The 26890-nt window shown below is 37.8% G+C and overlaps 2 protein-coding genes across 2 annotated transcripts in view; both read left to right on the top strand.

Annotated features, from left to right (window-relative positions):
• Positions 1 to 7097, top strand: part of LOC113152336 (collagen alpha-1(XXIV) chain) — a 71263-nt gene extending 64166 nt beyond the window's left edge. The window contains exons 48-60 of the mRNA XM_026345520.1: positions 329 to 436; positions 546 to 653; positions 2133 to 2186; positions 2311 to 2373; positions 2488 to 2541; positions 2743 to 2778; positions 3591 to 3626; positions 3819 to 3845; positions 4524 to 4586; positions 4728 to 4896; positions 4989 to 5098; positions 5299 to 5535; positions 5755 to 7097. Coding sequence (XP_026201305.1) covers positions 329 to 436; positions 546 to 653; positions 2133 to 2186; positions 2311 to 2373; positions 2488 to 2541; positions 2743 to 2778; positions 3591 to 3626; positions 3819 to 3845; positions 4524 to 4586; positions 4728 to 4896; positions 4989 to 5098; positions 5299 to 5535; positions 5755 to 5898 — 1209 coding nt within the window. The 3' untranslated portion in view covers positions 5899 to 7097. The remainder of the gene's footprint in view (positions 1 to 328; positions 437 to 545; positions 654 to 2132; positions 2187 to 2310; positions 2374 to 2487; positions 2542 to 2742; positions 2779 to 3590; positions 3627 to 3818; positions 3846 to 4523; positions 4587 to 4727; positions 4897 to 4988; positions 5099 to 5298; positions 5536 to 5754) is intronic.
• A 542-nt stretch (positions 7098 to 7639) lies between these two features.
• Positions 7640 to 26890, top strand: part of znhit6 (zinc finger HIT-type containing 6) — a 28070-nt gene continuing 8819 nt past the window's right edge. Inside the window, exons 1-8 of the mRNA XM_026345768.1 lie at positions 7640 to 7806; positions 8591 to 8656; positions 10305 to 10411; positions 10592 to 10677; positions 12716 to 12816; positions 22181 to 22249; positions 22547 to 22627; positions 23617 to 23697. Coding sequence (XP_026201553.1) covers positions 7670 to 7806; positions 8591 to 8656; positions 10305 to 10411; positions 10592 to 10677; positions 12716 to 12816; positions 22181 to 22249; positions 22547 to 22627; positions 23617 to 23697 — 728 coding nt within the window. The 5' untranslated portion in view covers positions 7640 to 7669. The remainder of the gene's footprint in view (positions 7807 to 8590; positions 8657 to 10304; positions 10412 to 10591; positions 10678 to 12715; positions 12817 to 22180; positions 22250 to 22546; positions 22628 to 23616; positions 23698 to 26890) is intronic.

Below are 26890 nucleotides of genomic sequence, written 5' to 3'. Positions count from 1 at the left end.
AGAGCACCACAAAGGTAGAAAAGAAGAAGAAGAATGCTAGTTGTAAACATGGATATACATTAAACGATGGAGGTTTTACAATATAAAAAAAAAGCACATTTATTAATATGCCTATTTGTCAGTGTCACAAGAAATATGACAAAAAAGATTAACTCTGCACTCTTTTGTGGGCTTTAGAGGATGCAGACTGTTTGTTGATTGCCAAGATCTTTAGAACCAGTCTCAGTCCATTGTTTGGATTTTGAAGGAGATTTTATTAAAAATGGTTCTTTTTAAATATATTAACTTATATATTAACTTTATTGACATCAACATTCTTTATATTCAGGGTCAGAGAGGCTTGGTAGGACAAGAGGGACCTACTGGACAACCGGGTCCCAGGGGAGAAATTGGACTTCCTGGACCACATGGAGAAATAGGACTGCCTGGTCCAAAGGTTAAAAACAAAAACACTACAGCATGAATATTAACCTGGTTATATCTGGTGTGGAGCCGTTTTTCTAAGTTGTGCTAACATTTTGAATTTTCAAAATTTGTTTGCACAGGGGGAGCCTGGACTTCCAGGGGACAGGGGATCGCCAGGAATCAAAGGCATGGAGGGGGCTACAGGTGACCAGGGCAGGAAAGGTGACCCAGGACCCAAAGGACAACTAGTATGTATATACAAACATTTGTCAAGTATATTTCCATAACCTGGAATGTAGGGAATGTAGTGTCGGGACTTTAGCTCGTGTTTCAGATACAGATCTGTTGGTATCATTTACATTAACAGTATTATCTCAGTGAGTTTGTATTACAAGATAAGGTATAAGATAAGTAAAACAATCTTCGTTCTGATGTTAATGTTAACAATTTAGTCCATGACTGATCATTCTGACCCCTTTCACAGCTCACTCAAGCTTCTTCCTGGCTGCTGCTCTCACACACACAATGAACACACACTGCGAAGGAGTCACAGCCACAAGAGAGAACATTCACCGATAAATTTTAGTGTCTCACATTGAGGAAAGTAGTTAATGTCTGGCCAAAAGGTGCTGGATTGAATGCTAATTGCTTTTTTGAAAAGTCACTAAAGAGGTGAAAAGTTCTAAAATCTAGCGACACAGAAGCTAAATTGACAACACTACACACTGGAAAGTCATTACCATGCACCGCCTAAACAGAGATTGAAATTGCACAAAACAGAATAGATTTTCACTTCAGCAGATTTGCCACAACTAGATTAATAATAGAACACCAATTTTGTACATATGCTATTTGTTTACATATACTGTACAATGCATTGTTGACTATATTATACTGTCTGCATGATGGTGTTTATTTGTATGTTTTTCTTTAATCATTATCCAGATGTTTCTTTCACACATAAAATATAATCCCTACCAGCCTTAGGAACGTTCTGGTTCTTAAGATTGTTTTACAAGCTTATATACATTTTAAAGCTTCTCTAAATAGAGCCTCAAGGATTTAAAGAGCCTGTGTGTGTGTGTGTCAAATAGTCTGGGTGAAACCAGCAGTGGAAATATTTGCAGCCTGGGAAGGCCAAGTTATGTAAGATTCTCACTCTCCGGAGACCAGAAAAAGAGGTGTTCCACTTATGTAACTCCTCAAAAGGAAAATAAAATAAACATATGATCCTTTGCTCTCTCCTCTCTGCTCTCTCACTACTTATCTACATTGATCCTTGTGAAACACAGAGCAGGCTCAGGCCCTTGGGTCGGATCCCTATAAACTTTTCTGTGAATAGATTTGCTTGGCCAAAGCCACAGGGCCATGTGGAGCTGCCTACAGGATGCTGCTGACTGGCTGTTAAAATATAATATCTACCACCCTGGACATCAGACAGTGCTCAGACACACAGTAGGGTATCGACACCTAACCGCAGTGGGGGTGATACAGTGTTATACAGACATAAAGCTGTGTGTATGTCCAGTTTTGAAATTCACAAGGACCAACTCGCTGAGTGTGTAGAGCACCTCTGTGGGTATCAAATGTGACGAAAGAAATCACACACAGAAATACTCGTATACCCTTTATGATGTGTCAAATGCATATTAAATGTCCAGATGTTTGTTTTTAAAAAGCAAGCCAACTTCATTGGTAGGATAAATGAATGCATTGTCTATTTATAGGGGGAGTCTGGAGATCAGGGGATGGTTGGATTACAGGGATTTCCAGGGCCAAAGGTAAGAGGCTGGATAGCCAACCAACAATTAAATAGTTGTGGGAAACAGAATAAAGCTAACAATAGATGACACAAATCACAGTTTATTGTTCTATAATGACAAAACCTTATTCTCTTTCCTACAGGGGCCAAATGGTGATTTGGGACTGAGAGGTGTCCCTGGCCCTAAAGGCCCCATGGGTACTCTGGTAAGTCAGATGTCAATACTCTGATATATGTAACCACCCTTTTAGCAGTTTGATAACATGGAGAAAATTAAAACAGAAGTATTTATTCAATGTTAATTCTGCTTTTCTTTTCAGGGATTCACTGGACCTGTCGGCCCTGAAGGAATTATGGGCCCAATGGGAAAACCCGTACGTTTGTCTGTGTACATAACAACTGTGCGAATGAATGAGATTAATGATTAATAAGAATTACTGTATGTAAGGACAAAGCAATTGTCACATAAGGAATTCTGAACTGACAGTTTTTAACACACCAAAATGGTGGATACTCACTGTATATATGTAGAATACAGGACGGTATATGATGCTGTTATTTTTCCTTTTCTACAGGGGCCCATTGGTCCAAAAGGAAGTGAGGGTGATATGGTAAGACACAATTTACAGTATGTATGATTACATGCTGATGTATGAACATACTCAAGTGTCAGATTTGTAAATTCCTCACAACAAAGAAGAATTGCTTGGCCAGTTCTGGTGGCACCACCTCAGAGCAGATTGTGCGTATAAATATAGATTTACTGTAGATGACTGAGGCTGCGTTTAAAGATAAAATGAGTGCTAGCTGAGGTTCCGTGATGGTTTAGTTTTATTAGTGTGAGGCGATTGCTGTAGCTGAGCAGTAGTGAAAATAGCTGTTATTCAGTGACTCCTGCACCTTGTTGCGAGGTCTTACCGTACTCTGAAAGCCTCTTGTGTAAACACCATAGAGGAAATGGCTTGTCAAAATGTTAGCATGACAAACCACAATGAAATGTGCAAATTTACTTCATTCCAGATTAATGAGAATCTTAGTTTAATCTAAATTCTATCACACTATTGCACATAAACAGAATGTGTACTTCATTCTAGCCTTTTTTCAAACACAGATGACCCCAAATATATATGCACAGTATGACAGTGCAGTAGATATCATACTTAGTACTGGGTTCCTGCTTCTTCTCAGTGCACCACAGAGAAAGACTAAAACAATAAATGATGAGCTCATTTCTGTCCTCGGATGTGTTCTTGTTCTGTGATGCTGTACTTAAATTATACAATAAGGATTGTTGAAGCTCTCAGCTTAAATAGTTTTTATGTAGAGTCAGGTTTGACAGAGCTAATTCATTTACTACTTATATATTTTCATTACATCATTTTTTGCTGTTTTAAGACAAATTTTCTGTTTCTCATGCTTTCAGGGGCCTAAAGGACCACAGGGAAATCCAGGACCCAGAGTGAGTTAACCCTACTACCACCTTTCAGCTTTTTATTACACACACTTCTTGTAAAATTATTTTTTACAAAATTCAATTTTGCATCAAGAACATTTGTGTAATCAAACAAGTTGTCTAAATACATATATGTGATATACAGTTGTTTGCTTTCTTATTGGCACTCATTGTGATTTTTCTTTCTTCTCGCCTTAGGGACCCCCTGGTGCTCCAGGTCCAACAGTAAGTGCTTCATAACATTCATAAAGAAGTCCTTTATTACTAACATGTAAAAAAGAATTTACACTAATAATATCTAAAATAATAAAATACATTTATATTTCTCTTTCAAAGATGTGCCTGTCCAAACTTTAATAGAAATCAGAGAAATAGGGCAAAGGTGACTGCTCCATCTGACAGCAGAGTAAAAAACTGTAAAAACAGGATGTGATAGAGCAAACAATATTTTGCTTATTTACGCAACGAGAGATGAGCTAACAAATGTGAGTGAGTGAGTCAGTGAAGACATACAAAAACAACCTTTGTAGCTTTATTCAGAAGCCATGACAGTGGAGGTTCCTGACATGTGTTATCGTTTGTATTGTGGATAAAGTGCAGCTCTTGAATATCTAACTGATCTTTTCCAAAGAACCCAGAAAAACAAAACCATCAGATGCCTCGTTTATTTACCCACATTATGTGATAACTGAAGTGTTAATGGTGAGAAGAATGTGTTATTCTACCCCCTACTGAAGCAAGGAATGTGTTGGTTTATTGATGCACGACTTGCTGCTTTTCTCTCATATTAAAGTGTTTTCTGCTTCTGTCAAAGTTTTCTCTGTAAACGTTTCATTTAATATTGAACAGGGTGTGATTATATTTTTTTATTCAAGCTGAAAAATGTTTATTCTGAATCCACAGAGGCTGATTTATGATCCAGACATCTACAGTTTGTCAGACTCAGACGATGCCCTCAGCACAGAGGTAGGGCACTTAATGAGCTCTGTACATTAAGGGTCTCACAGGTGGATATAGGATCAACAGTTGAGCTAGATATGCTGCAGAGTTCTTCACAAAGTGTATTTTGCTCTTGTATTTAATTTTGTCTTTACCCTTCTTGACCAGAGTTTCCAGAATACTGAGATGATTCAGCCAGACCAGCATACTGAGATACTGAAGACTCTGCGTTACCTGAGCAGTGTGATTGAGAGCATCAAAAAACCTCTGGGTGCAAGGGAGAACCCAGCACGTGTCTGTAAAGACCTGCTGGACTGTCAAGACAAACTGGAAGACGGTGAGTGTTTGAACCCTCATATTATTATATAAAACAGTGCTGCCACTGGCCCTGTCTGACGTTCTCTACGTCCTTTCTTCGGGGACTTTCAGGTTGGTTCTGGATTGATCCGAACCTAGGCTGCACTTCTGATGCCTTCAAGGTGTTCTGCAATTTTACAGCGGGGGGACAGACTTGTTTACATCCACTGGCCTCTAATAAGGTAAAACTTAAGTGATTCAAGTTTCAGGTATCAGCCCTCAATTAACGGAACACTTAGTTTAATAAAATGTGTGTTTAGAAATGTTTGAGTATTGAATCCATGCTGTAGGTTGTTTCGGTTTTTTGCGTCCCCATCTTTGTCACACTGTGGTGACGACGACAGGATTGATTGTGTTACTTTTCCTGTACTCTCCCCCACAGATGGAGTTTGGTGTTGGGAAAGTCCAAATGAAGTTTCTCCATTTACTGAGTAATGAGGCCAGCCACAGCGTCACGCTCCACTGCCTGAACCATCCACCTTACAGCCCAGCAGACAGCTTCAGCTCCACCGGACCCGAACACAAACAAAACACCACTCTCCAGTTTCACGGCTGGAACAAACAGATGTTTGAGAAAAACACGCTACTTGAACCACATGTGCTACAAGATGAGTGCAAGGTAATAGTCAGGAGAGTGATTCAGCAAATGTCGGATTTCAAGAGAGATCCGATCTGACTTGTTCACAGCTATTACTGCTCAGACCTTTATGCATTCATTGATATTCCCATGTATTGTTATCTTGCATACACAGACTGAAAAAGTTTCTTTTATACTGAAATAATATTTCACAGGATACACAATCAAGATCTTTTCCTAATCTTTTCCTTCATCTTTCAGATTCAAGACGGCAGCTGGCACCAGTCACGTTTCTTTTTCCATACTCAGGACAGTCGTCAGTTACCTATTGTAGACGTACAGGAATTTCCCACACAGCCCAACAGTCAGCGACATATAGAAATCAGTCCAGTCTGCTTCCTCTGACAGCAACATCACAAAAACTACTTAAACGCAAAGCTGTTTACAAACAGCTGCCCACCAAAGAGAGGCTTGATCACCAAGTTCGTTTGTTGGAGAGCATCAAAAGGACTTGGAGGAGCTCCGTTTCTGTGGAACATCAAGTCCAAGAAGGCCACAGGAGAACAGTGTATACCAATATTTATCAAATACATGTGTAAAATATGTTTCATTCAAACTGTGCTAAGGTTGACTGCAGATGGACCTATAATTAGTCTAGGTCATCACATACTGTAGCAGCCTATTCAAACCAAACACAAAAACTCACACCTCACCCTCCCCTGCACCCCCAAACAGTTACACCTTCCTACACAGGGGCCCAACCCGAAGGAACGTGCCAGGCCTCTACATACGAGCACTGTCTAACTAAAGGTTTATTTGAGTGCAATAGCATGCGAATAATGTGTGGCTGCTTTCAATATTTCATTTTCCCACATCAAAGGCGATAATTTACAGTGAGATTTTTGTCTTCAGTCCTGTCCAGTCAGACCTGTTCATCTTGAGAGATGGTGCTCTACCTCTACCTGCTCGTTTGCTTAATAGAATAGTCGCTAATGTCAAGTTAATCATTTTTGCTTTTGTGTTGTATGTACCGGTTACATCAAGATGTGTTATGTCGTATGAGTACTTATGTTGCTTTGGTCAATTTTAATTTATGAACCATTATTTTGATCTACTACATATTTTTGTAGCGTTTCCTTCTGTGTGGTAGGTTCTTCAGGGCAAACCTATCATTGGTGCTGCATCAAAGAGTGAGTCATCAGTGAGTTTTTACATTTCCTGTGTATATATTGACATCATACTGTATGTTTATTTATAACCTTTTTGTTTTGTTTTTTGGTCCACATTACTGTACTACAGTAAGTTATACTCTCAGAGAACTATTTGGTCAACCACAGCTCAGTCTAAAGAAGTATTTATGTTCAAATGTGTGTTTGTGTGTTCACACCTGTGACTAAATGTTAATTCAGTTAATTCAGTGGCGGTTCAGTGGACTGGCAGCTACAGCCAGAGTCAGAATACACAGAAAACATGTCAACAGTTGTTTCCTAATCTTAAATTATATCAACTTGAACAAAGTGTAATTACATAAAGTGTGCGGAGGATAACGTTGGCTGAAAAAGTGTAAATAATAAGCTGACAAACAAATAAATTGAACATTTTATCCACAAGTGTTCTGTGCTTTTTAAAATAATAATCACTACAAACTACTGCAGGAAGGTGGAGCTGTTCAGTGAGCAGGTAAAGATGGTTTGGGTGGAAAGTGTCTGTTCAGGTGTGAGCATGATCAGGGTTTTACTGGGAGGAGGGGGAAGTGCTGTTGATGTGTTTCTAGTCAAACACATGTTCGATAAAAGATTAAAAATTGAATTCTTGTAAAAAATAATGCATGTTCGCTCCCACTGCCTCATATTTCAAATCATGAATAAATATGTTCGCACGAGGAGGGCAACCACGATTGTGACATCATATGTTCAGAGCTGGATTTTCTTTCTACTCTTCTGCAAATTCTCATTTTGTGTGTGTTGAATGCTTAAAAAAAATGAAAAAATAAACAACTTTCATCAATCTTAACTGAAAGAAATGTTTCTTACCAGCTCCAACATGTTGATAGTAGAGCTGTAGTTCCGATCCTCAAACACCAGGAGGCGCTAACGAGCAGGCTTTCAACCGGAAGTGATCTCCACGTGTGACGAGCGGAAGTAGGTTTGTTTTGGTGCCGCTGGTTGTTTCCAACATGTGCGACTGTTCTCCTGTAACAACATCTCTTAACTTACCAATAACAGACACAATGTCAGCTGCGGAGAGTCAGGTGGAAGAGAGCTGTCAGGAAGAAGAGCTAAAAGGGACGAAAAGAAAGATTTCTCTGTCGAAGTAAGTAGTTCAACGGGTAGAGAGCCCGGAGCAACCCGCTAGTTTAGCTAGCTAACAAGCTATGGTTTGTTGTCATGTGCGCTTGTTTGAGAAAAAATGTTTTAATAGTTATAGTGTTTGTGAAACAAGCAGTAGATATTCTCAATAACAAAACACCAGGTATCGCAATGTGTTGGAATTAGGTGACTATAAAGTTAGAAAGATAAAAGTTAGCTAACGCCGGTATTAGCCTATATTCCCTTTGCTCCGGTTTCTGTCAAGTTAAGTTACCGGGGATGTCTTGAAACCCCGGACGCTCGTTTTAAACGTTTTATTGCTGTTCTGGCTATACCTCTAGATGACCCAGCTGATTCTCTAACTATCTGGATGATTACATTGTCAATCTAAACTATAGAAAAGACTAAAACTAATTTTAATAGCTGTGACTCAGTTTCCTGTTGAAAACAAAAATGGCTGATCACCAGCTACCTAAACAGTCATAAAGAGAAACAAACCTTTGTTACTTTGCAGTGAACGAAATTAATTTAATTAAGGTGATTATTTTAGTGTCAACCTATTCTCAAAATATCGTCCTGACTATGGTTCTTGTTTTCAAACGTTTCAAACTGTGTCTTGTTATTATTGAATGTCTGCAGTGTGAATTGCAGCACACAGTATATTCTGCTTGTTGTTCATATTGTTGATGAATTACAGTTATTGCTTCTTATATGCACTGTGGAGATTGACTCCGTTTACACGTGAAACTTTATGTTTTTACCCTGTTGACCTGTCATTTCTCCAACAGTTGTGGTGTATGTGGATCAGAGGAGGCGAAGTACAGGTGTCCTGCCTGTCACACGCATTCGTGCAGGTGAGATTGTTTTTCCACAGAAATTCAACTATTTATTTATCCAATAGAAAAGAAACAATGCCTTTTTGAGACCTTTACTCTGAGTAAAAGGTCCAGAGCTTCATAGCTTCAAACATCAGTGTCTTTTAACGAGACACCAAAACCTTGTTGTAGTGCCATCGTCAATCATTTCTACATGATGTATTTCACTAATATTAGTTCAATAAAACAATCGTCTGCTCACATATATAGATGAAGAAACAGTTTAATGATGTTTCTTAGAAAATGTATTTACCTGAACTCTTCCATTAATATATCTGCTAAATTCATGTGATTTCAACTTTGAACAGTAATTATTATTATTATGAGCCTGTGCACGTTTGCTTTAAATATGTTATCAGGAAGCTTGGTGTAGTGCACTAACAGAAGAAATGCCAAACAAAAAGTCCAGAGAGAAAGAGTCCAAGGCTGTGATGTTTCCCCAGGTGCTTACTAAAACTAACACTTTCCCAGTGACGTGAACTGATCCAAGGGTCGAATAAGTACAGGGGAAAGGTGTAGACAAGGCATTGCTTTCTTTAAGCGACTATATTTATGTGTGTGTTGGGCATTACTCGATGGATGGTGGCAATAAAACAAGCAAAAAAAAAAGCAGGCTCCACCAGAACTATTGACTTGCCCATAGGGTTCAGCAACTGATCCAATGTGAAGCAGGAAATCATCAGTGTCTTGATTTGTATTTGGTCCTTTGTCCATGACCTTGGATAATCTAGTAGTTTTTCCAGAATTAAAACAGAACAGCCAAAAATCCTGTATCTTACAATCAGAGATGAAAACTTATTTTATTTATACTAAGATTTCCGTGAGATCACTTGAATACAGTGAGCTCAGTTATTGAGTAAATTTTCCCTTCAGCCTCTGCTCTATCTCTCCAGTGACATCACAGACTTTCAGATAAAAGATAAAAGTTGTTTTCCATGTGTGTCCAATAAACGCTAATAAAAAACAAAGAAATACTAATGCTTTTTCCAATAAAAAGCAGTAATCACTGAGGAGTTATGCAATAATATATCTACCTTTGCGTGCAGAAAAATAATATTTCTAATCGACTCCTGCTTGTGTTTTTGTTTTTACTGACCAGACTTTACTTTGATTCATGGCCAGCAGCATGTTGTGGCTGGCGATGGTCCATGATATTTCCCATGAATTATTTTGAAAGTAAAACATTTAGATCATAACCTTGAAGTTGTAAATGATATGTTAAAGGTCACACCTTAACAGACTTATCAAAGGGCACCAGGGGACGTCGTTCTCCTTCCCTTGATCTTGCCTGTTGTTTCGGGCATCGTTCAGCATTCCTTTTACATTGTTTCTGAGGATGCAGTCTTTGTGTGACCCTGACCAAACATTAAAAACCACCTGGTGGTTTTAATGTTTTGATTGTGTGTGACACCAGTCACAGTGCCAGCGATGACTCATGACCACAACAATGTTAAAAAGACCTGGTGGATTTACTGTTGTGGCTGATCGGTCAAATAGCTTTTATCTACTCTCTACTATGTCTTTGTTGGATCCCTGTCTATAGCTTTTCTGCAATCCCTTTACTGCTAACCAAAGCAGCTATTTTCCTAGCTGTCTTAATACATGTGTATGTATCTGCGTTTTCCAGCTTGCTCTGTGTGAAAAGACACAAGAAGGACTCAGGATGCAGCGGCGTCAGAGATAAAACTGCCTTTGTGAAACTCTCTCAGTTTGATGAGATGGCGCTTCTAAGTGGTGAGAGTCTTTACTTAGTTTTAGGAGATAAAATCTTACTTTAAGTAAATCCTACAATCAGTTGGCAGCAGTTTTTGTCACTTTATGCTCAAATAAAGCTAATGGATAATGAATCAATAAGTGTAGAGACATGCCACTCTTGTATGTGAAACTGCTTTTTGATCATTACCTGTACTGTAGACTACAGGTTTCTGGAGGATACAGGGAGATTTGCTGATGGTGCCACCAGGGACAATCTCATCCGGACCCCTCGTACCACTTTAAAAGTGAGTCCACTTATAGATTAAGTTATCTTCTATCCCTGACGTTGACTGAAGTGTCTTAGATTATGTTACAGTAGTCTATTATGCTGGGTTAAGTAGACCTCTCACTCACAGTATGTGAACGTGATAAATGAAGTGAATACACAAGAAATAATACTGGTTTTGTGCAGACTCATGGGAATAGAGTTAATGTGGTCAGGGTCAATAATTCATCTGAAGGTGTCACTGTTTTTTCAGTTGATAAATCATTTTCAAGAATAAACGTAAGTGAAATCTAGTTTTTATGTCCATGAAGATTTTTTCTACAAAATAGAAAAATATATATATGAATATACTACACTATACACTTCAATAGCAATTGATGGGGTTAAAGTTTCACATTTTTCAAATGATAATGTGTGTTTCTAATAAAAACATAAAAATATCTTACAGGGTAAGATTTAAACTGTTAAAGTGCACAACTTCATGTTCAGATTATCACAAACTCTTTATTCAGAGGAGTAACAGTCTGACTCAACAACACCAGAACTGAAGCAGGAACTAAAGTCGGCATCAGGAAAAAAAAAACATACAGTACTAGTACCAGAACTAAAGTATCAAATTGACAAGTGCTCAAGTTGTTCTTTTTGTATCCATGATACATGCTAAAACCATTATGAAACCATTATAAAATTCAGTCAGGTGTTTAAATCAAATGTTAATAGTAGGCTGAATTATACCCACACCCTCAGCCAACACAGTCAGTTCCAACTCTCCAAAATATATCAGAAAGAAGGTGGAAGGTGTGCACTAACCAGTATTACTGCCCTGCAGCCGTCTATAGGTTGAGTTAGAGCATTTGTAATTCAAAAGAAACACTCTAGCTTTGTTAGTAAGAGTACAAGTGTCTTAATCAATTTAATAAATGCCAGCCTTCCATCTTTATCGAGCCTTTTCACAACCAACTTTAAAATATAAGTAAAAAAATCTGTTGTGGATTTTATCATATATAAATTCAATCATTTTATTCCTTTCACAGTTAAAATCAGCATCATCTCAATGTTTTCTTTTGGCTTTTGTTGCTGTTCTTATATAATTTGCGGCTGGAGTTACGCAACGCTTACATCTGTTGCTCCAAACCACAGATTTTCATTTATGTAAGATTCAATGTTCCTGCCAGCTTTCACCTGTACTGTTACTACAACACAATGTAATGATATTTCATAGCTTGGAGTAATGTGTGTTCTTTTTATAGGATTTTAGGAGGAAATGGCTGATCAGTGGCCACAATTAATCAAAATAATGAGGCTTATTCTTAGTGAGAGATAAAGTTTTGGCTCATGATGAGCTTTGGGATTTGGATTCATCCCACAACATTGCAAGTGCATTAATCTCCCATTAGCCCTAGCTTTTAATAAATCACTTTCACTGTCTTTACTCGCCGATCTGAAATCATCATCAAGGAATTACATGAAAACCACAAAGGAAAAGCTTGTGCATTTAAATTTAGACAAGTGCAATAAGAAAAGTTCAGGTTATCTTTGTTTAATTGTTAATAAAAACCTGTACGGCTGGATTTATTGGTGCAGAGCAGATGTTCTACATCAATAAATCCTGTTGTTTTTAGTGAAGATCCCCCTTGGCGCTTCCACTGAACTGAAATGTCAGCCAGCCTGTGGTCCCAACAAATCTCTTCAAGGCTAAGAAAAGAAGCTTTTTATTCAATCTGTTTTTTGTGTTTTGTCTGAAGTACCTTCTACTAATATTTTACTATGACACTGATATGTAAACCAAAGTCAAGTGCTGCAAGTAAGAACTGTTATTATTATGACATAATCTGGTTATTTTTTCTGTTTATTCTATAAATGTCAGAAATCTGTGAAAAGGCCAAAAGTAAAAAACTAAAGGTGGCGCCAGTGACAGCATTGCTTTAACCTGACATGATTGATTGAAATAATGACCCACTTATCAAATTATCAAGTCATTTCAAGTCTAATAGTACACTTCAATACTATATTACACTATACTGTAACATACTGTACTGTTCTGTTCTGTGGTCCAGGCCAAGAGGCTGGCGTCTGGTGCCAGAAAGATGAACATCACTTTGCGGTTCCTCCCCGTCACCTTCACCAAGAGCAGGGAGAATTCCACTTTTTTCACAAAGTAAGAAGACAGTTGCTCCTCTTTTGTGTTGTAAACGTAATTTAAAATGGATAAAGTTGTCACTCAGGCTGCAGCAGTAAGTACAGAAGTGTCTGAGTTACACAAGTATTCAATAGTTTGTTCCTTTGGCAGTAATTACAGCTTGTTTTCTTGGGTAAGCCTCTACAATCTTTGCATATTGTCCGTTTAGCCCATTCTTCCTAGCAGATCCTCTTAAGCTCCTTCAGGAAATGCTGGGATTCTGACTATGTATTTTACTTTAAACTAAATGTTGTTATGCCCTTTCCCTAAATGTATTTAAAAAAAAAAAAACAGAACAACAAGAGCAACACAGTTCAGAACATTTTCAATTTAACCACAATTGCTGTAATTTTGTGACTCACCATGTTCTTCATGCTCTGAATCAGTGAATTACATTTTGTCTTTACTTTGTCATTACCGTCTTGAGAAAACTGTAACCAGAATGAAATATTCAAATAATGATCCTTTACATAAATATTATACTATTAGATATTACAGAAGAGTTAAGACACAAACATGCTGTACCACAAACAGAAGAAATTCTAATACCACACCATGGATCTTTAGATTTCTATCACTATAGCATCGTCATCCCAAACATGGAACTGTTTATTATAAGTTTAGTCACAACAATAATCCTCTAGAGAAGTCCTGCTTCTGATTAGTGATTTTTTTTTTAACTTTACCACAGGATGGCACTCTTGTTAAGCCTTAGGAGTAGTTTTAGTGCCGGCCCTCTACAGGTTTTCTCCAATCAAGTCATGTGTATGATGATGAAACACGGATATCCATTCATCTATAAGAAATAAGTTACCTGAGGCATTTGAGGTAACACTGACATTTACACTTGTGTATGACATACTGAGATGAGTTGTAGCTAGTAAAGGCAAAATGATTCAGGCAATACATGGCAGAAGATGCTATAGTACTATTGGTTTGTACTTTTCAAGACTAGAGACTTCTGGACCTATTGTAAAAGGATTAAATAAAACTCAGTACAACAAGTAAGTTTCAGGTTGTGAGAATGGGAGCACCCAAATGTTCACAGGCTTATCTCAGCATCATCCATGATGTCGTGTCATCATTTGTTTAATTATTTGTGAACATTCTTGTTATTTCGGATAATATGATGTGTTACCCTCTATTGGAGCATGATACCAGTGGTGTTGTTTACTGTAGTCTGTCAAAAAGTACTGAGATTGTCAGAGAAAATAAAAAATAATAAAACTAATAGAAAAAGAAATGAAGCAGCTCTAGTAACAGGTCAAAAGACTATTCGGCGTATTTACATGCACTTAAGTAAACAGTCACTTGTCTGAAATAAGCTGGTTTCTTAACAATCACATAGACGGTCTCTAAATCAGGATAGTGGATTAAGGAATCCAGATTTCCCCAGGTGAACCTATCCTTTAGAATGGTGATCCCTTATGGAAACATCAGCACACCACTAGCACTATTAGATTTATATTGTTGCTCTTAGTTAAGACATGAAAGATCAGAATGTTTTGTGTTATTCCTTTAGGCACATCATATTTGTTAATACTCTTGACTTAGATGGAGATCAGATCACATTTTATGAGAAATAATGCAGAAAACCATGAAATTCCAAAAGGTTCACATACTTTTTCTTGCCACTGTATTTGTAACCAGGTTTCTGATTGAAGCAGCATCTTTTATAACTACAACCCGTGCTGCACAGATGAGCTTGTGTGGTTTTAATACATTTTGCGATATGGCCTCTGTCTTTCAGCTTATAAGTCTTGTTTTTTGTAGCTGAGTTGTGTATTACATTGCTTCCACCTTGTTCTATTGGTGATCTCACTGATTGTTGTTTTGAGGTTTCTCTTTATCAGTTGTTGTTGGCTGACCCTTGACTGACCCAATTGGTGCATGTTGCTCAGTGCACCAGAGATTTGTTTCTTTTTCTGGACATTCATAAATGGTTTTACTGACTACGTCCAATATTTGTACAATTTAGCTTTTCCTTTTTTCCCATATTCATAGGATTAACTTATCACTTTTAAGAACCAATTTAGTCATTACAGGTAAAAACCAAGACCTTATAGGACATCTGTGGTTAACAAGAAACACTGGTTGATTTCATACCAAAGGTGCTGTGCGAAGCATAAATGCTATCAAATAAATTCTGAAATACTGAATATTGTTTCATATAAATCTTGGTAGTTATGTCTTTAGTGTACAGTAAATGATACATTTGGAGGGGACTGTGAAATACACACAATGCACATAAAAACATATAATAACCTATAATTGGGCGATAAAGTTGTTGGTGTTATTTATTGGTCTTTCCTTTGGTGGTGAAATGGTTTTGGGAACTATAATTTCAGTGCAGTCAACACTGCATACTCATTAGTTTCTTGAAACCTGGCTTTGGGCTTTTTTCCAATTTACTCATTTTCACTGGTGGTCTTTTCATGTCACCTTCTCTCCCTGCTTGGACAACCTTCTGCCACTTGTTTTCCTTTTTCTTTTGAAACTGTCACTCTAATCCTTCAGTGGAAGAATAGCGGTTGGGTAAATGGTTATTGAACTCCATATTAAAGTTTTACAAGTCTTAAATGCCCAGGGAAAAGACTGGGTGCCAATTGGGATTGCCACTAAAAGAGTCCTTTGTCAATCCCTCCAGATGGTTTTATGTTGTTACTTTTCCCCTTCACCACCCTCTTTTCCATCCTTACACCTACGACTCTGTCATGTTTGTCTCTGGCGTTTTGCAGTTGACTCAAATGTACACGTCACATCTCGGGATGAGGCAACATTATGTCAGGTTGTAGTAGCAGACTGTATCCTCCCTCCCATTCTTTACTCCCCATTCCCCGCTCAACACTTTTGCTTTTGTAGGATCAAACAAGAACCTACTTGCCTGGGAAATGTGCCATATACAAGTGCTCCAGCAAAATTCACAGTTAGAGTATTAATGCTCAGAAGAATCATGAGCTTGTTTTATACTCTGTCTTTGTCTGGCCTTGCTAGATAAGGTCTCACTTTGTGTCACTGCAAGCACTGTCCTAATCACAGAACAACAAATGGACACAAGGGATAGGATAAAAGTTGTACAATAAATTGAGATGGATAGAGAGAGAATGTGCTTCAGAATGTACCAAGTACATAATATAAAAAGCAGATGTGTGAGCAGTGTGACTGCAGCTGGTTAGCGACATATTCATGCTACGCACTCACACTGCCAAAGAAGGATCATTACTGGCAGACTGCTGACTAGAGGGCTCTCATGCTTGGCGATCGTGTGTGTGTAAGTGTGAACGTATGAGTGCAAGTTTGAGAGCATGTGTCTCTTTGATTAAATATTTGCATGCAAAATAATAGCTGTGCAGCTACTTTCTTTTCACCTTTTGCTGGTGACTAATTTCAAAAACAAGGGGCACACAGTAAAGAGATTGACGAAAAATTACAGGCTGACTCTCAGTCCAGCCCTTGGAGGGTAAGTATATAATAGCTGTCATTTGGCAGAACATTGGGAGTAGTTGTGTTAGGGTGGAATTATGTTTTCTACAGCCTCAGCCTGGGCATAGCAAAGCATTTTCTAATAGACAGCCTTAGTGGACTGGACAGCACATTTCAGATGTAGTTAGTATGGGTAATACCTGAACAGATTTCTATAAATGCTTGAGGCAATTAGTAGTGTGGGCTAGTGTAGATTTGTTCAATTTACCAGTTCTCCATATGTTGTGATTCAGCCTCATGAAATGTGTCATTTGTTGATAATATTTAAGTAGAACAAAGTTATATGTACAGATTGCTTCAACTAAGTGATTTAAGTAAATAGGTATTTCGATCTGGACTGCTTGATGCTTTGCCTTCTGTCAGACTGCTGCTGCAGTGATCCTCTACTACGCTGTGCCCTATGACATCTGTTGCATGAATGTATTGTGTGAAATTCTTCCTCTTGCCCCTGTTTTGAGTTCAGTGGTTGTGTTGTAACTTCAGCTTCTGATAGAGCCACAAAGGAGTAAAGAAATTGACTCCTTGTCATCAACTTCTTATTCTTTCAGCAATTTCTTGACATGATGATGTGTTTGAAGAGAATTTGTCCATATTGCAGGAAACAGCTGTCACCTGTACTTTTTTTTTAACCAACACAGTAGATACTGCTTCTTTTGCAGTATGTAAAACTGGGGTGCTTCTCATTACCGGTCCCCATTATGAAGCAAATCTCAGTTCCCTTATTTATTTTCATAGGATGCAAGGATTAGATGTAGGTTAAGCAAATTAGTTGAAATTTTAAGGTACCATTCTCAAACAATTATCAGGCTATTGCTCAATATGATCTTGGGCCATATTTTACATTTACATTTCATTTTAAAAAATTGGGAGCGAGCTTGCAGAGCTAAGTAGGTAGTTCCACCATTGTGGAACCACTGAGCTGAAAGGTTTACCCTGAGATCTTTTGAGGTGTGGTGAGGTGACCACAAGATGTCGTTCCCATGGCAAAGTGCAGTGGACAGGAGTCATTGTAGAGCTGGATGAGGGAGAAAGTGTTGTTGTAGGAAAGGTTCATGGCTTTGAAGCTGATGCGGGCATCTACAGGAAGCTAGTGCAGAAATCTGAAGGGTGATGTAACATGATCAAAAATGAGACCTGCTTCTGCATTTGGATCATTTGGAGGGGCACAATGAGTTGTGGACTACATTGTTGAAATTAATAGTTCTCTAAAGGTAGATATAGACATCTATGCGAAGATAAGAGTTAAATCTTCACAATGCATTGTTATAATTGAAGATGCTTAGGTGCCTTACAGCCTTAAGTCAGCTATTGTTGTGAGTCTTAATATCGAAAGCATTCCCTTGAAAGTCCTTTTGAATTGAAGAAGCATTTCCCATGGGATGAAACAACTTATGTGGCCTTCTGCATAGAAGGCACAATGTTTTTATGAACCTATCTTAAAACAAGTCCAACAGTTGATACTTGAACAATAATTTTAGGATGACCATGACCGGATTACTGAAAACCTTCACAGACATCTTTAGGAACTTTTAAAAATAAAAATTTAAAATAAATTGCTACTTCCATTTGGTTGATGGAAAAAGGTGGAATTTCAATACCTCCATAAGGCCAATTAATGCAAATTTAAAAATGCTGTAATGTAGCAGTGACGTTCATTACAGGTTTGTAGAAACTTTGGTAGTAGAAGAAATATTACACTAAATAAATATATATTAATGAAGTATTGAAGTGAACTAAAGCAGACAGAACCACATTTCATGGCGGGAGACGAGTCATTACATTGCAAGCTCACATGCACAACCCCTCCTACTTTCCGAAAATTACGTTCAAATGAAACAATCAGCAGCAGCTGTAGTCAGATGTTTTTTAGACTCTAGCAGAGAGCCTTCTGGCTGTCATTGACTTGATTAACCACTGCTGATGTAGAACAGTGTATGCTGGTTGCCATTCGAGGCAAACCTCACATCAGAATGGCGAGCAGCAATTTCATCAGTGTTGCAACGTCTGCCACCACAATTGGCCTCATAACTGTGCGCTACATGCTGCCCTCTGGCTCTGAGTGAAATTTCAAACTGTAAATTAATCAGAAGTGTGAGCATGGAGCTGGAGAGAATATAACCTTGCCATGTGTTATGTTCGGTTGACTGAGTTTTAATTAGGTTTCCATGTGTTGTTCAGAATCAGTTACATAGTTTTGTACTTGAACTTCAGTGTTAGTGACTTTTGGCCATGAAACCCTTCCTTTTTTAACTCGGTGATTCTTCAGCACTAAGGGTGACTGCATTGGCAGAGTATAGTGACAGTTATTGGATAGCTTACCATGAAATGTGGTATAGACGCTCACGATGCCCTGAGTATTAATCTTAATGTCCTGGTTTATCCTTGATTAATTTATTTTCTAGCCCAAGCAACAGGTCTAACGCTCCACTGGTCCAACATGTGAGTTCATGGCTGGATATGCAAAGCTAATAACCAGACACACAAGTAATGATCATCCCAACCTCAGGGAGCTTTTTCTGTTGCTGTAGACTGGTCTTCTTTTATATTTACAGATATAGTTAAAGGCAACGCATGCTAACACATCTTCTGTGATTTTCAGGGTAATTGGACCCAGAAATTAATAATAGAATTTGTGCAACAAATAAAATTCAAACCAGAAGAAAAAGTAGTCTTAAAATAAGGCTTTGTCTTCATCACTACATCCTCGGTGGATTGAACTGTGGATTCAACCATGAGTTTAGATATTAGATTTATTTGCTGTATAGAGCAGCCCCAAAGACTTGTCACTTCATTCCATTGACACTGACTTGCCACCCAGATACTCACATCTGCTTCTGATAGGCAGACACACGGGACACATGCTTGTATATGTTATTCCATAAGTGTTGGATCTGTCCAGTCTTTAATCCTGCTGATGGATATCTGTTCACATTGCCAGACCACCAGCCAGACTTTCTTCTCTCTAGTGTTGATGGCACATACAAATCCAATCATTTAATCAGCAGTGTGTTCTGGTTAATGAATTCATCCATCCTCCTTCAAATCCGCTTTAATTTCAGTGGTCCTCAGGGATGCAAACAGTTGCTCAGTTCATTATGCTTCAAATAAACTAGTATGTTATGTCAGTCGACCATGTCAAAAGGCAATTGGCCACACAATCCCTCTCCAAGAATCCTTAGTGTTTTGCATGCCTAGTTTGCGTCAACACAATGAATTGTACAAAACAAGTTAAGTGCTTACAGTTTAGGCTAGCTTCATGTCGAACGTATTTATTATGTTCCACTCAGTTGTACACAGGAAAAAATGTTGGAAGATGAAACACTAACTTTTCACCTTTTGACAAATTGCTGCATACACAGTGTGACTTTCTTTATTATGTCTCAGGGTTCTGAAAATAATACAGTTCTGAGAGGAAAATAAGAGAAAACAGATCCTTTCAGTTCTTTTGTTATAATAAATGTTACATTTTGTACAGTTAAACAGCGTAAACACCAGGCTTTGAATTTATAAAGCTGTTCTGAGCAGTGATGACTAAATTGGCCCAAAGATTGTTTTAATCTGAAAGAATAAATAACTCAACATCTCAAATTCCCCACTCGCATATTAAACTGTTAAATATTTAAAAAAAAACAGACTTCATACATGCAAATCAATGAGATTTGCTCATTTCATTTCAGATACAACTGTTTTCCTTAAAATTTCAACAACAGGCTGTTATTGTTAAATCTTTACAGAAAGTCTTCTTTAAGGGTTTCAAGTTTTTGTCCAGACTAGTGATTTTTATCTCTTTTTTTGGTAAATATTGTGTAACCTAGTGAGGAACACAAAATACTATTGTGCTGCCAATTTAAAAAAGAGGAAACAGAAGCCCCTTGGGATCCACTTGGAGATGACCGCTTCCATCCTTCCTACGCAATTCACGCTGCTGAAAATAATTTGAAACCGCAGATTTTTTTTGCTCAGGACACTGAATTTTAAGACTTAGACAAAATAAACAAAATCAGAATCTAGAGGTCATTAGTTAAAGCCCTTCAGAGGTAACTGTTGAGTGTCAAGGCAGTCAGTTCTCATATTTATCAGTAGTATTCGATATATTTAAACCGGTTGTCTTACACAGTTGATACTTCTGTTTTGACCCCCTCCAATGAACGGTGGCAGTTTTTTCAAGTATGTGCTGTGACTTTCCCTGAAACTATTGCATGCATCCTTGGGCAAACCCCTTTTCCACTGAAACACATAGTTTCCATTTGCTGTAATGACAGAATAATAGCATCACACCTGGTGCTACACCCACATTTGCTTGCATGTACAAACACACATACTTTCAAAGATGTGCAAGTTCATTGGTGCACCAAAGGAGAACCTAAGCAAATATATAAATTCCTCTGACTAAGAGGTTTGAGGTGTTGGGTATCTCCTACAATTTCTCAGTAAATCTCCTCCCAGCTCCTTATGTATACTCCCAACCTGCCTAATACTGCCTTCACTAGCTGAAGCTTTACTCCTTCACTCTCTCCTTATGGCCAAGCGGAAACCCACAACCAACTCATTGGGTGTTCCACTTTTAAACTCCTCCTACCCGTCCAGTTTCTGTTTTAAAGTAACAAACATGTTGTTATTCCCTGTTTATAATGCTACCATTTGGATCCACAAAACCTATGGACCAATGTAGTCAGTAACAGAACATATTAGACATTACAGAATGACAGCAAATTAATGTTGCGCTGTTGCTATCATCTTGTTGGAGTGGAAGGAAATGGAAGGAAAGCCTTTTTCTGCTCCTAGAATGAGCTGACATTTCTCCAGATTGACTGGAGATAGCTGTGCAGAGCTTTGTATTCAGATTGTAGTTTTAAAAGACGCAAAAGTTTTATATTACAGATCTCACAAGAGACCTTTGAGTCTGAGTTCTAAATCCCTAATCACAAGGTCTCTTTCATGTAACTTACAATTAAGATGTGCGTCTTTTCAGAAGTATGTTTCTTCATTCCTCAGATACATCAAGGTCCCGGTCTTCCTGCTTTGATGGATAAGAGGTTGATGAATCAGCTTCACCCTATATATGGCAAATGCTGCGGTGTTGGTCAATGCAAGTCTTTGTAGTTATTTTCAGCTCTCAGTTTGTGGGTATGACACTGGAATAGCATGTTGAGCAATAACTTGGAGTTTCTGATGCTTCTCCAACAGCATATGTTCATATATTCTTAGGAAAAGCATCTATAACACAGTGATAACAAGATATCACTCTCTGTAAAGACATATTTATTCACATATGATAAATGATAAAACAGCATGCAGCAAGTTAATTATAGTTATAATATTTAAAAGATTAAAATAGATAGAAGTGTCTTGTTCTCCCTAACTGTTTGATACATTAGATTTTGTTGTCTGTTTCTGCATCATGATGACAGTAGTAGATGTGAATACAGCAGCTGTTTAGGGGCTAAATGTTTGGTTGTAGAGCACGCCCAGCAACCCAGAAAACCCAACCACATATAATAGTTACTGCCCAAAGCATTACCCCAGAAGAAGTGGTCATTATGTGATATCCAGCAGCTGGTGTCCAAGTATTGAGTGTATATGTCATGGTCTCCATGGTAACTCTGGTTTATTCATTTATACACACACACACAGTCACACAGATGGACAAGATCTTGGAAGCAGTCGGGCGTATTGTCTTGGACAGATTAACGCTGAATCCATTTTATGCTCTGAATTTAAACAATGGCATTTGTGTTTGACTGTGAAGGGGATACTTTGAGAGCACTGGTGACCTCATCTGTCTGTGTTGAAAAACAAGAATTAAACACTAATGTTTTTGATAAGCTGAAACTAAAAAGTTTCTTTTTGTCTCCTTTAGAGATAAACAGTTCATGTGGCACCTGAAGCTTATCTTTCCTCAGAGCAGCACAGAGTTCAGTCAGAGGAGGTGAGTTATTTAACAGTATACAGTTTCCTCAATAATATCCTTATCAAAGTTTCTGCTCAAGCCCAAGGGCTGAAAGCAGAAAGTCTCAATACTCACAGAAGTACTTTTTGACTTGGAGAACCTTTTGATATACACACTTTGTGGCTGTTGACTGTGCTCTCCAACTTTGCACGAATGACCAATCAGATATTTGTTTACTAAACTTTTCAGAAATATGGTCTTGACTTGGATATTAACATTCACATTATGTTTTCGCTCACATTTGCGTTGTCCTTCACAACTCTTTTCTCATTTTAGGGTACCTGACAGGCAAACTTTGGAGCAGATTCTGACCCCTTATATCCACCCTACAGAATCGGACCCTGTGACACGTCAGAAGTGAGAACTTGCCCTTAATTTCCATATGATATTTGTATTTATTATGTAAAAAATATCCCTGTAGCACAAATACTTTTTCTAACTATGGCACTCGAACAAACAAAAACACTCGATATTTCTAATCTCAACCTCTCACAAAGCAGAGATCTGACACCCCTGACCTAAACATTGCACTCAACTGTTATCAGTAGTTAAATGTAGTCAACAGTATTAAAACATACAACAGGAGTGCCCTGTAGACAAGTATAACTCTCTAAATAGACCCTTGATGTGGCCTAGATTCAGCCAGACACAGCCTCTAGTTAGTTTTGATTGAAGTGTGTGAAGGTTATTCTCCACTGGCTGTTTATGGGGCTCAGTTCTGTGGCTGCCAGTAGCATGGAGGATGTCCTTTACACATGATACCTCATTCAAAGTCCATACATGCATCAGTCAGTATGGCGGACAAGTGTACATTTGAGTCTCTTCTGTGCTAAACTCAATGAGCTCTTTGTATTTTGACCTTTACAGCGACCACCTTAAAAACTGCAGTCTATCATTTGTCTCTTACAGTGGAGCTTGAAAGTTTATGATCCCTTTGAAATGTTCTTTATTTCTGCATAATTGTGACATGAAATGTGATTAGATTTTTATTGACATAGTGAAACTACACTAAAGGAACCAGATTAAGCAAGTAGTTCATTTAATTGTGGGGTAATTAGAGTCAGGTGTTTGATTCAATAGAGTGACAATCGGGTGTGAGTCTGTGATGCCCTACCTTGAAATCTGTTCCTTCACTACCAAAGTCGCATCTTAACAACATGTGTGTGTCATGGCTCAGAAAAAGGGTATATCTGAAAAAAAAAAAAGAGTTGTTGATGCTCACCAGGTTACAGAAAGTTACCAAGTTTCTAAAACATTTTAGACTTGACCACTAGTGACAAGCACCACTGTGTGTGAGGCTGGTATTGAGTCTTTAACATCCTTTGTTCTGTGAATTTCTGTTTCAGGTTGAAGATTTATGTGCACGCTCCGTTTGACCATGTGAAAGTCTTCATGAAGGCAGAAGGGAGAAAGGCTAACTCTGTGAGGTGCTCTCTACTTCTCTTTTTTGTCCACAATGAATATGATATCATCTTGGTTGACAAAGCACGTTAGGTGTCTTTATTTGACAAAACAACAGTATTATGATGGTTGGATTGTATAAGTTGTAACCCCTCAACCACCCAAGTTTTAATTAATTATACTCGATACTCATATGGTTTTTGAGTTTTGAAAGAATTGAGCCACTTCCTTTCGCAAATTGTAAAGATGAATAGAGCAAAATCTAGTGGAGCTGACGCAGAGGTCGGGATTTGAGGTCATTGGAGTTATGCCTTACAGTTAAATACTAATAGAACTAATTCATGACAGAGGTTTAGTTTCAAGACAACATACATTATTAAATGTGACGGAGTATAGTAGTCTAATGATGGACTAGACTAATTTATAAATAATGTGGCATGGAGACACCTTTTTTCAGTCAGAATTCTCATGAATTATTACTCCGACATCCTCTCCGTGTGACTGCTGTGACCCTTCGATTAAGCTTTCCAGTCATGACTGATTTTACTCAGGTTTGTTTATTATATATAGGCCAATACCATAAATCAATTCAGTATCTATGAAATCAACATATTTTCTTTATTATGAACTTGGCGTCATAGACTTGTAAAAATCCTGGGAAGATACACAGACTTTCGTCAGTGAGGCATTAAGGAGGGCGTTTTACTTAGAACGCTGATCACAAAATTCTCTACAACTTTCTTGTTCACTCGCTGTGTTTCCATAGACATGCCTGCCCTGTGAGTTCTCTCTTCCCGCCATATCCATCATTCTATTTTTTTTTTTAATTCAATTTTTTTTGGTATTTAAAAGGAAGTTGGAGGATTGTGTTTATAACGACCACTTTCCATGCCTCCTTTCAGATTCTTTGGCTGTCCTCCATTTTCACTTAGTCATGGAGTGAATGATGATCTTTAGTGTTCATAATCCTTAGCCCCCGGCCAACTTTAAACGTCATGAAACTTCCCATCCTTGTTCCTTGTACCACTCACACTTACATCTTTTGTTTCGCAAGGTGTGCTGGCTGCACACGTTTTCTAAGCGGATACAGTAAATTATATTTTATGGTGGCATATGAAGAATTACTGAAAGATTAGTTTAGAAATGTGACGGCTCAGTGCAAGCCAAGATTTATCATCTGCTGTCACCTTTTAAAGTTATCTTAATAGCGGGAGTACTTCAAAATGTGTCATTATCTGGGATGCCACACACCTTCACAATGTCACATTTATGATTACATTATAATAAGTGTCAGGTCTTCAATACATTTTGTGATTAATAATCTTCTGCATCTTGTCATGGTGTCTCCTTTTTCCATATTTTATTTATTGCAATAGATGCAGAATTCACTATAGTCACTCATCACGCAAACAGTACACTGTAAAACAATAATGTTTTCTTTACACATTAATTACTCTGTTCTATGTAAATACATCTCCATTAATGGAACTGATGGGTATATTTTCAAAATTCGGACATTACTAGAATGTTGGTACTGAAAGTTTCTGTTCTCATGACATGTCTAATTAAAATGCCTTCCCATTATTTATTTAGCTCTTTGTTCTTACTGAGTTATGGCATATGTGGCTTTATTTGATAATACAGCAGTATTATTCAATTGTAAAATTCCTGGGAAGCTACACAGACGTCCGTTGGGATAGGGTTTTGTGGGTTGGGATGTTTACTTTGGACACTGAAACAAACCACTGTTTAAAATAATTGTCAGCAACTTTCCTGCTTACTCACTTTGTTTCCTTAGTAGTGTCTTTCTCTCTCTTCTTATCTTTTCTTTTTTAAATAGTAGTCAGAATGTTGTAGTTTATAACACCCACTTTTCTTCCTCCTTTTAGATGCTTTGGCTGTTCTCAATTTTCACTTAGTCATGAAGTGAATGATGAGCTTTGGTGCTCATAATCCTTAGCTGGTCAACATTAAATGTCATGAAGCTTCTCATCCCATCCTTCATCATTGTACCATGAAAACATACTCCTTGTTTTACAAAGTGAGCTGGGCTAAAGCAGATGCAGTAAATTATATTTTATGGCAGCATATACAGATGAATTACTGAAAGATTAGTTTAGAGTGCAAGCCAAGACTTAGCATGACCTATCATCCTTTAACCTTATTTTATTTTAATAGTTTTAGCACCTTAAAATGTGTCACACCACTTATCACACCAGACGTCCTATTAATATGTCTGAGTTGAGGAATTGTCCAAAGTTCTTCCTGAATGTTGTGCAGGTCTAATTCACAGCTACAGGAAGCATGCTTGAGGGCTGACAAAGGTGTATCAACCACTTATTTAAAAAAAAAAAAAAAGAAGGTTTCTTTCTATGTTAAATGGGTGTGTTCAGCGACAACATGAAGGATCATGAGTGTTCTGTTTTAATAGCTTAGAAATATTGTAGTTGTTGATATGTGTGACTGTGTGGACGATCAGATAACATTTCACTTAGCCTAGTACTGTTCCTATAACCCCAATGACATGTTCCAGTCTGTGTAATAAAATGTTGTGATATATTCTGTCAAGTGCAGCACTAAGATCTAACAAGACAAGTATAGAGAGAAGTCCGATGTCTGAGGCTAAGAGAAAATCGCTAGTGATGCTAACCAGTGCTGTTTCTGTACTATGATGTACTCTAAATCCTGACTGGAAATCTTCATACGTTATTCCTGTGCAGGTGGTCATATAATTGCTTTAAAACTACTTTTTCAAGAATTTTAGAGATATAGGGCAGATTTGATATTAATCTATAATTTACTAAACCCCTGAGTCCAGAGTAGGCTTTTTGAGTAGAGGTTTGACTACAGCAACCTTAAAAGCCTGTTGTACGTAGCCTGTTAGTAAACATAGATTAATCTGATCTTATATGAATGTACTAATCTAAAGTAAAACATCTTTGAGCAGTCTAGTCGGGATGAGGTCTAGAGGACATGTTGATGGTTTAGATTGATTAATTAATTGATTAATTAATTAACTCAGCATGATATGCAGGGAAGAAGCAGTCTAAGTACGAGTGAGGTTGTACAAATGAGAGCTGCTGTACATGCAAAACCATCTATGCCAGTTTCAGGGAGGATCTGATCTGATGTGATTTTTTTCTCTAATACTTACGATTTTATTATTAAAGAAATTCAAAAAGTCATTACTACTAAGAGTTAGGGGGATACTAGGCTCAA

Source organism: Anabas testudineus, chromosome 4 (assembly GCF_900324465.2).
Source record: "Anabas testudineus chromosome 4, fAnaTes1.2, whole genome shotgun sequence".
Taxonomy (NCBI): domain Eukaryota; kingdom Metazoa; phylum Chordata; class Actinopteri; order Anabantiformes; family Anabantidae; genus Anabas; species Anabas testudineus.
Note: the sequence above shows the minus strand (reverse complement) of the source record. Positions and strands in the feature narration are given on the sequence as shown.